The sequence below is a fragment of the Choloepus didactylus genome, chromosome 14 (genome assembly GCF_015220235.1).
Source record: "Choloepus didactylus isolate mChoDid1 chromosome 14, mChoDid1.pri, whole genome shotgun sequence".
Taxonomy (NCBI): Eukaryota; Metazoa; Chordata; class Mammalia; order Pilosa; family Megalonychidae; genus Choloepus; species Choloepus didactylus.
Window position 1 is genome coordinate 1,565,011 of NC_051320.1, and position 11,295 is coordinate 1,576,305.

Here is an 11,295-nt window from a genome sequence, read left to right on the forward strand (position 1 = left end):
ACATCATTTGTTAGATGGGCAAGGGATTGTTTATTGCTAGTGTACAGAAACAAACTTATGTTTGTGTGCTTATCCTTTGCCCTGCACCATTTTTGAGTTGATGTATTAGCTCTAGTACATTTTGAGTGGAGTCTTTGGCATTTTCTCTACATAGGATCATGTCATTTGCAAATAGAGATGATTTTATTTCTTCCTTACAAGTTTGGATGTCTTTTATTTCTTTTTCTTTCCTAGTTGCTCTGGCTAAAACTTCCACTTCAATGTTGAATAATAGTGATTAAAGCAGGTATGCTTATGTATTATTGACTTTGGGTCAAAAGCTTTCAGTGTTTCACAGCTGAGTATGATGATGGCTTCATGTTTTCATATATTTCCTTTATGATGTTCAGGAAATTCCCTTATTTCTAAGTATTTTATCAAGAATGGGTGCTGGATTTTGCCATACACCTTTTTCTTTTGCATCATTTGAGATGATCATGTGTTTCTTTATGCTTCACTCTATTAATGAGTTATATTGTATTGATTGATCTTCTTATGATTGATCTTATGTCACCTCCATGCATTACCAAAACTTTTTCATCATACTGAACAGAAAACCTGTACCAAATAAGAATTAATGCCTAATTCCTTACCCTCACCATGGCCCCTGTATTCCAGTTTCTGATTTTATGAATTTGCTTAATCCACTTATTTCATATCACCAACACCATACAATATTTGTTCTTTTGTTCCTGGTTTATTTAAATCAACTTGATGCCTTAAGGGTCATCCGTGTTATCTCAGGTATGGAAATTCACTCCTTTTATGACTAATATTCAATTGTATGTATATACAACATTTTGTTTACCCATTCATCTCTTGATGGACACCTGAGTTGCTTCCTTTTTTGGCAATAGTGAATAATATTGCTATTAATATCAGTGTGCAAATATATCTGAATCACTGCTTTCAATTCTTTTGGGTATGTATCTGTAAGTGAGATTGGGAGTCGTATGGTAATTCTATACTTAACTTTCTGAGACATTCTCAAAATGCTGTGCATAGCCACTGCACCATTTTATATTATATCAACAATAAATGATTGTTCAAATTTCTCCATAGTCTTCCAACACTTTTTATTTTCTGTTTTGTAAATAGTATCCATTTTAGTGGGTGTGAAATGGTATCTCATGGTTTTGATTTGCATTTCCCTAATGTATAATGACATTCAGCATCTTTTCACATGCATATTGGCATTTTTGCATATCTTGTGTGGAGCAGTATCAATTCAAGCCTTTATACTGCCACCCTTTTATTTGTGCAATTTTATTTCATGTAAACTACACCATATTTTCTGTGGTAGGTAGTTTTATAATGCCCATTTTTTTAATTTGTTCTTTTTTAATTAAAGGAGTTATAGGTTTACAGAAAACTCATGTAAAAAATTCCCATTTCTCCACCCTCCTAACACTGCATTAGTGTGGTACCTTTGTTACAATTGATGAAAGAATATTATAATTGTACTATTAACTATAGGTTACAGTAGGGTGTATTTTTTCCAACTATACAACCATATTATTAACATCCGGCATTAGTGTGGTAAATTTGCTGTAATTTGTGAGAGAATATTTTTATAATTGTACTATTAACTATAGTCCATCATTTAAAATAGGGTTCATTGTGTTGTATAGTCCTTTGTTTTATATCTTAACTTTTATTATAGTAACACGTTTGCCCTAAAATTTCCCTTTTTAACCATGTTTGCATATGTAATTCAGTGGTTAATTACATTCACAGTATTGTGCTACCATCAAAACCATCCATTTCCAAAACTTTACAATCAACTTAAATAGAAATTCTGTGCACATTAGGCACTAACTTCCCATTCCCTACCCCTAATTTAGCTCCTGGCAACCTATATTCTAGACTCTATTTCTATGAGTTTGAATATTCTAATTATTTCATGTGAGTGAGGTTATACAGTATTTGTCCTTTTGTGCCTGTCAAATTTCCCTCAATATAATGTCTTCAAAGTTTTTCCTTGTTGCCACATGAACCAGAACTTCATTCCTTTTTAATCCTGAATAATAATCCATTGTATGTTTATACCACATTTTATTTACACATTAATTGGTTGCTGGACACTTGAGTTGCTTCTATCTTTTGGCAATTGTGAATAATGCTGCTAAGAACATCGGTGTGCAAATAGCTGTTCAAGTCACTATTTTCAGTACTTTGGGGTCCATACCTAGCAGAGGGATTGGTGGGTCATATGCTAATTCTATACTTAGTTTTCTGAGGAACTGCCAACTGTTTTCCACAGCTGCTGCACCATTTTACATTTCTACCAGCAATCTGAATGAGGGTTCCTATTTCTCCACATCCTCTCCAAAACTGTAATTTTCTGTTTTTTTTTCAGTAGTAATGCAATTCTAGTGAGTGTGAAATGGTACTCATTGTGGTTTTGATTTGCATTTCCCTACTAGCTTATTATGTTGAGCATTTTTCCATGTTCTTTTTAGCCATTTGTAAATACTCTTTGCAGAAATGTCTACTCAAGTATTTTGCCCATTTTTAACTGGGTTGTTTGATTTTTTATTATTGAGTTGCATGATTTCTTTATATATTCTGAATAGAAATCCTTATTTAGATATGTAGATTCCAAATATTTTCTTCCATTGGGTAGGTTGTCTTTTCATTTTTCTGATAAAGTCATTTGATGCAAAAGTTTATAATTTTGATGAGGTCTCATTTATCTATTTTTTCTTTTGTTGCTTGTGTTTTGTGTATCATTGCATAACACATGATCCTGAAGATGCTTCCCTACATTTCTTCTAGGAGTTTTATAGTGCTGATTCTTTTATTTAGGTCTTTTATCCATTTTTGTATATGGTGTGAGGTAGGGTTCCTTCTTCATTCTTTTGAAATATATATATCCAGTTTTTCCAACACCATTGTTGAAGAGACTATTCTTTCCCAATTGATTGGGAAATGGTAGCCTTGTCAAAAATAAATTGGCTGTAGATGTGAGTGTACAGTTATTTTTATCTGCTGTTGGAAATGGTTTGTAATTACTTTTTTGAGAATTTCTATCTATATTCAAATGGTATATAGGTCTGTAATTTTCTTATCTTGTGGTATTTTTATTTGGCTTTGGTATTAGGGTGATAGTGGCCTCATAGAATGTGTTCAGAAGTATTCCCTTCTCTTTAATTTTGTTGGAAGTGTCTGGGAAGCATTTGTGTTAATTCTCCACAAAATGTTTGGTAAAATTCAATAGGGATGTCATCTAGTCCTGGGCTTTTCTTGAATGTGGTGTATTAAACTCTGCTGCTTTTAATGGAAAGCCATCCCTTTTCCCAGATAGAATTTTGTGAATAATAATGTCTTCACATATTTGGGGGCTCTGTTGTTAGTTGCAAATATGTTTATGCATTCAAAATCATTTTGATAAGTCAACACTTTGCTCAATATATAGTGTTCTAGTTTGCTAATGCTGCTGGAATGCAAAACACCAGAGATGGTTTTATTTGATATTGGTATATCCAACTCTCTTTTGCTTGCTATTTGCAAGGAATATTTTTCCACCCTCTTACTTTCAACCAATTTGTGTATTTCTATTTAAGAGGAGTCTCTTATGAATGGTACATAAGTGCATCATGCTTTCTTCTCTATTCTTCCAATCTCTTCTTTTGATTGTAGGTTTCATGCATTTAAATTTAAAGTAATTACTGATAATGAAGGGTTTACTAATCTTTTCTCTTTTAATTGTTAATGGCTATAGTATTCTGTTTATCTACTGCATTTTCACACTATGAAAAGACTGTATTCCTTGATTGTGTAGTCACTAAGGCTCTATTCCTTTAGTTTTTAATGCACTAGTGTTAATGACAGTGATTTCATGAATGCCAGGAGGTAATAAAGAAAAAAAAAACTGAAAGAGAATTATTTTCCTAGTCTTTGCAGATTGGCTCTGGGCTGGTGCTCTCCTTCCATACTTAGCTAGCACTGCACAGCCTGAAGTGAAGGCATAGGGCCCTCTCAAGTCTTTTCATGCATGAGTCTTTCCCTGTGCTAATATGCATGGCCTTTTTAACTCCCTGTGTACAATGATAATCCAATGCTTTATCCCCCCCCCCCATCCAAACTGCAACTTTTCTCACAGCCCTGGGCTTCATATTGTATGTCACAATTTTTTATCTTTTGTCCAATGCAGCTGTGGTTCAACTGTTATCTTGCAGTGTTTTAGTGGATCAGTCAGCCTCTTCTGCATCCAGTGTAATTTCTGGGAGAAGCATGGCCAAAATTAATGTCTTGCATTAGTCCTTCAGACTGCCACAAGTTGAATTGGGGCAGATATACATGCACCCCAATAAGCAAGAAAGGGTTACCCTACCCCCTCTGGAACCCAGGAAATAGATTGATACTGGAAGTAAGCCTTAGTGCCACACGGAACTGAGGAGAAATTAGAGGTGGGTGGTAAAGGTGTCATGAGGTTTTGCTACCACTTGTTCTTATCTTGATTCAGCATGTGCTTAGTTATTTTAACACTATGATTGATTTCCAATGACATCAAATGGAATCAATCCAATGATTTCCAATTGACTTATAAAAGACCTTGTTTCATAGTCTGCCAATTTCTGGTGTGTCAGATAAATCTGACGCCAGTTGCATTTTACTCCTTTAGGCAAATTTGGTTTTTTCTTTCTCTGAAAAAATTTATATTGCCTCAGTATCATTGGATAATGAGATAAGTCTGGAAGTAGGTCTGTTTAAATTCACACTAATGACACTTGATAGACTCTCCCATTATAAACCCTTGTGTCTTTCTTTACCTTACCTCTGGAATATTTACTTTCTTTTTATCTTTGATTACATTCCACACTACAGTATTTGTTCTCTCCTTATGATACTATAAATAGATGCACTTTGTCATATATATTTCAGTAATACAAATTCCTCTCATGCATTTTCCATCTATATACTTAACAATATCATTAAAATTAGCAGCTTATATTTTAACCTCTTTACAATGAATTATTAATTCTATTTAACTGATTTTTTCATGTTGTTAATCATTTTCATCATCAGGACCTCTTCCTTGTTTTCTGAATGGTCTTCTTTGTTAGCAACCTGCTTTTATTTTTGGATTTGTTATCCTATTGAATCTCTAATAATATACAAATTGGTGTTTATAAAAAGTTTTATGTTGGAATAAATTTATTTTGTTTTTATTTTCTAAAATATGAAAATGTCTATGGATCATTTGATAGGCCATTGAGTACACTCTTTGAGTACCACCCATTGAGTACCAGTGCCACTGAATCACATTGAAAAAGCTTGTTCCCTCCTCATTTCTTGCATTACTCACTCTTCACAGATGATGCCTTATGCTTTTATGTTTTTAATTACCATCTGTATGCTAAAGATTCCTATATTTTTCCAGCACAATCTTGTTTCTAAGGAGTAGAGCCATATATTCAACTGACTCCTGTACATTGCTCTTTGGATGTCTCCCATGTCATCTCATCAAATGTATTTCAAAGACACTCATCTTCTCTCTCTGTGTTCCATCTTGAGTTTCTGATTCCATTCAATGTTCTAAACCAGAACCTGGATTTCACCCATGTCTCTTTTCTCGCTAATCTTTATCCTACTTCATGTTGATTTGTTTATACAACCTAATTGTTTCTTGAATCCTTTTCTATGTCTCCATGACAGACTGGATTCCTAGATGCAAAAATCTAACAGAGATTTTTATGAAAGGGATTTACAGGGGAAAGGTTTGAACTAAATAGATTACAGAAGAGAGAACAAACGGTATGGTCTCAACCAAGTCTGGTTTCAGCATAGAGTAGAGTCAGTGGAACTGGGAAAACGGATTCCAATACAGCGTGGTTTTCCACGTGAGTCATGGTGTCCAGTGTTTTGTATCTCTCTGCAAATCAGTCATTGGACACTGGTGGGCCCTGGGGCAGTGGGGATAATCCCTCATGTGAGGCAGCTCTCATTTAATCTGGTACAAATATCCAAAGAAGGAAGGTATATGAGCTGTTAGAAGCCCAGAATCAAAGCAGCTGGGACATGGGGTGCTGATCTAGTGGAGAAAATTTGTGCTAGAAAAGACAGTACCCATTACAGTCTGAATCCCCACTGCCACCAACACAGTTCAGGTTTCCATTCTTTCACAACTATATCATTTGGATAATCTCCTGTTCTCTTGCTTTAAGTCTTTTACCCACACTATAGCTAGAGTTATCATTTTAAAACTCAAGATTAACTGTTTTAGCCACTAGTTTAAAAGACCTTTCAATATTTTTCTTATATTGCCCTTGGCATCAAGTCTTAACATGACTATAGGCCCTTCCTGATCTTTGCCATTCACATCTCTCCAGGTTCGTGTTTTGTTATTTAAGCTGTTACCCTCTGAGTGCTCAGTATAGTGCCTGGCATGCGACAGGGATTCCATAAATACTTTGTTATATATTCCCTCTCCTAGGAATGCTCTCACTGCAACCTGATGCCTGTCTCGCTGTGGACTCCTTTGCACCCTTCAGGTCCCATGCTTTATATCTTTTATCTAGGAGGTCTTTCCTTACCCTTTCCTGACTTTGCTGGTTATTGTTCCCATGAGCTTTCATAGCACCCCATGCTATTGTAATCTCTGCTCTCTTCTGGGAGTCTCCCAATGCATCATAAGCTCTGAAGATGTGCAGCATGGCAGGACTGATGCCTCTTTTATATTCACCACTGAGGCCCAACACTATCACGCTGCCTGCTACTCTGCTTGGACTCAAAAATATTCATTGCTTAATGAAGGAAGGAAAGAAGGATTGGGAAAAATTCACCTTAAAATTGATTTATGTGCAGACAGAACCATATTTTTTTGAAAACAACATTTAATAATGAAATATTACTAAAAGTTAAACTGATAAACAGGGAAATACATCCTAAATAGCTCACATTCACAAGATAATGAAACCTTGCTGACAGCATGGAATATAAGACAAACTAAACCATTTGTTCATATGCTGGGAATCTTTGTTTCAATTTCTTCATCACTCGAGTTTAAGCAAGAGTAGTAAATTGTGATTCCCCCATGAAATCTAGCTAAAATTCTCCTTAGAATCTGGATCAGATAAAGTTAGGAAACAATTCCCATGACTTCCATACTACTGTTTTTTTTTCTTTATTACAGTAGCTGAGTATGTACAGAACTATCATACATAAAATACAGGCTTTTCATAAACCACTCTATTGTTAACCCCTTACATTGGTGTGCAACAGTGGTTTACAATTGATGGTAACACGTTTTTGTGATTGTATTAACTATAATCTATCATTTAATTTAGGCTTCATCATTTGTGTAGTGTTGTTCCATGGATTTTTTTAAAAAAATTACTCTGTTACCATATATGCAATCTAACTTTTCCCCTTTTAATCACATTCAGATACATATGTCAGTGCTGTTAATTACATTCACAGATTGTGCTGCCATCACCACCACCCATCACCAAAACTTTTCCATCATTTCAAGATGTATAGAACACTTCAAAAATGTGCAAGTCATTCTTGTACCAGGGCCATGCTAATTTTATCTGTTTCATTCCAACTTTATGTGCTGTTGAAATAAGCATCTTCTGTCTTATTTTTATGATCTATATTTTATCCAATTTATTCATATGATTTATACTTGGGTACATTCATTCAGTGTTTATTGTGTACCACCTGTTGTGCTACCTTGCAAAATAATTGCATCTTGCTGGCAAGTATTTCATAGAGTATAATTGCATATTTAACAAATAGAAATTTCTGCCTGACATTCAAGTGTTACTTTATTTGAATCAGTAGTCTTTATTTTGGGATATCTGTTGGGTTAAATGAGCAATACAAATCTGCTCTGAATCCCAGAAGAAACACAGCATAATCTCATTACCTAGCACTCAGAGATTAAATGGCCATTAATTTCATAGCTCTGAATTACAGTTAGTTACAATGATGTCACAGGCAATAACTGATCATGAATTTTGATATATAAACATAAGTGTTATTAATGAAAAATTAGTGGATTTTTATCTCAAGATAATGAAAAATATATATACAGTGTACCCAGCAAAGTCTCTGGCTCAATAGATTATTGCCATTACAATTATTTGACAGTTCTCTCATTGCTTGGAAGATTTTCATAGCAGTTAGAGCATGGCTGTGAAATCTATCAAAACAAGCATCTTATTGTTATGTTCCCATTTCTATCAGTTTCCTCATATGTAAAATGGAGATTATAGTAGTATCTATTTCTTTGGATTGTTACATTTTTTCCCAATACCAACATTTTAATATTTTTTTTTATTTTTTATGAGGAAAAGTTTATGAATCCATACACAAGAATTAAGTCCATAAAGCTAAGCTCCAATTTAGCATAATTTTCCAAATATGCAAAAAAGCAGTCTTCAGGTTTTCTCTGATTTCTTGCCCTCATTTCTGCTTCCTTCAATGCATTGTAGTGATTAGTTTTTCAATCTCCCCCAAGTATCTCTTGCAAATCCCAAATATAATTTTTTCCTTTTCTTTTTTTAACAGTTTTATTCACACACCATACAAATCATCCAAACTATACTATCAATAGCCCTGTGTAAAATCACAAAATTTTGCATTCACCCCCAAATGTACTTTGGACCCTTTCCTCCGTTGAAATTTTGTTGGGATCCAGAGATATTTAAAAATCATCTGGACTAGCTTTCCTACTGAACAGTTTCCTCATAGCATTTTTCATCTGATTGTTTCTGAAAGTATAAATTAAGGGATTTAACATGGGAGTTATGAGAGTATAGAATACAGCAACTGCTTTATCAATAGGTAGAGTAGTTGGAGGTCTCATGTACACAAATATGCAAGGCACGAAAAACAAGACAACCACTGTGATGTGGGAGACACAGGTGGACAGGGCTTTGCGCCTCCCCTCCAAGCTGTGGTTCCTTAGGGAGTGCAGGATGACCACATAGGAGACCAGCAAGAGGAGGAAGTTTAACATGCAGAGGAACCCACTGTTAGCAGCCACAAAAAGCCCTAGAGTGTGGGTGTCAGTGCAGGCAAGTTTGAGCAAAGGGTTCAGATCACACATGAAGTGATCTATGATGTTGGGGCCACAGAAGGGTAATCGAAATGTGAAGAGGATCTGTATGATTCCATGAAGAAAACCTCCCAACCATGACACCCCCACAAGAAGTGCACACAACTGCCGGTTCATGATGGTTGTGTAGTGCAAGGGCTTGCATATGGCCACATAGCGGTCATAGGCCATCACAGTAAGCAGGATGATCTCAGAACCTCCAAAGAAATGTTCCCCAAAGACTTGGGTCATACATCCATTGAATAGGATGGTCTTCTTTTCATGGAGTGAATCAACAATTAGTTTTGGAGTATCGACAGAGGAATAACAGGCATCTATAAAGGAGAGATTGGCCAGGAAATAGTACATGGGGGAACCCAACAATGGACTGGTGACAATGGTGACCACAATGACCACATTTCCTACTACAGCAGTGATGTAGATGACAAGAAACACAACAAATATGACTTTCTGCATTTCTGGATTCTCCGTAAGCCCCTGTAGTACAAACTCTGTCACGTTGTTTCTACTCTCCATGAATTGCATGGGGAATTTAATTATATTACCTGAAAAGAAAGATTTTATTCATACATCCTTAAATTTATTAAGCTTCCTCATTATAAGAAATAATAATGTCAGGATTCTATTTATTTGCCAGTTCTTAGGAAGTTTTTTTTTCTTTTTTTTTTTGACATGGGAGAAAAAGGTTATGATTTATTGGCACTTACTTAAACTACTTTCCAGTTGAAATGCTGTTAAGGGTCTATATATGAAGATATGTTGCAAACAGATAAAATAGGAGATCACCTGTGCTCACTGATAACTAATAACCAAATTTAGAAGCAATGGCAAGTATGTATATTTACATATAATCTTGGAAAGGTAGGTAGAAGATGCATCTAAAATCCATGGGTATAAAGATAAAGAATTTACTCTAAATACAGTAAAAAATTAAAAACCATGGAAGATGAATAGAATATGAGTGGAAGGATTTACAGAAATATGAGAAAAGAGGAATGTTGCATTATTGGGGTATTTAAAGATCTTTGTGTGTCTTGGAGAAAGAATGGGCTAAGATTCAAAAAGGTGGTGGAAGTCAGAGACAGAGAAACTAGTTAGGAAACTATTTGTAGCAGGTGACATAAGGAATAACAGGGTCATGGTAATGAAAGAAAGGATAAAAAAATCTGCTGTAAAGCATTCATAATAGATCATTATAAGAAACAATACCAAAATAGCAATCTTCTTTTCATATTACCATAATAATTATTATTTTGATAGTGTTTTGGAGGTACAATCATCAGCATACACACACACACACATATACACACACAAACATATATATACATATACATAATGTGCATATTGGATGTTTTAAATATTTTTAAAAATGTGGTACAGATTTCATTGAAGGGCCCCCAATTGTGATCTTGGCACATCTCTCAATCTCTGATCTCCCCTTCCCTATCCCTTTCTCTCTGGTCCCCCAAAAGACTTCTGCAAAATGCTGAAAGTGACTACCACAGTGGTTATGTGTATTGGTTTAAGAATCAGAAAGACCAGCTAAAATCTTATGCTTCCACTTGCAACTTCTTTGATCTAGGGTGCATTTCTTGATATCCTACATCCTGTGTAATCAGAGTAATAATATCCATCTCAGAGACTGAACTGGTTGAGAGATAATATGTGAACATACCCAGCATAGGGCAGGGGACACATATAGGCTTTCATATATTCTCTCTTATGACTGTGAAAGCACCTGGAGATCAGAAGAAATGACACTTAGAAAAATTATACAGAGAAACATGTAACCATGTGAAAAGCACAAGAAGATTAATCCCTAAATTAATCTTTAAAGAATCAACCAGGACTTACACTATTGAACTCATAATAGCAGTTGACCCCAGGAAGGATTCTTCAGGTTCATGGTTGCCTAAACTTATCAGCTGATTTTTATGTCATTTACTATTCCTATTTGTGTCTGTTGTGTGTATATATAAGTGTTGTTTCCATCCTTATGATTACTGTTGATAATTAAAGGAGATTTTCTGAAGATTAAAGTAAGGTGGCAGAAGTCAGAGATCTCAGTTACAGACCTAGAAATTGCTTATCCACTATAAGTCACAATATTTTTACCTGTTAAATGAGGCTAGTGATATTTAAGATCTTTTGAAGAATTGGGATGGGGAAGAAATAACCTATTACTA

At 34.9% G+C, this 11,295-nt stretch overlaps 1 protein-coding gene and 1 pseudogene across 1 annotated transcript; both read right to left on the reverse strand.

Moving 5' to 3' along the window:
• Positions 1-223: 223 nt before the first annotated feature.
• Positions 224-9,634, reverse strand: LOC119509037 (olfactory receptor 4C46-like; the record flags this gene model as incomplete). Its single annotated transcript, XM_037802840.1, has 2 exons — positions 8,725-9,634; positions 224-243 (listed from the first exon to the last, which is right to left on the reverse strand). Coding segments are annotated over exons 1-2 (930 nt in total), but the record flags the coding sequence as incomplete, so codon positions are not given.
• Positions 7,515-7,614, reverse strand: LOC119509713 (annotated as a pseudogene).
• Positions 9,635-11,295: the final 1,661 nt, after the last annotated feature.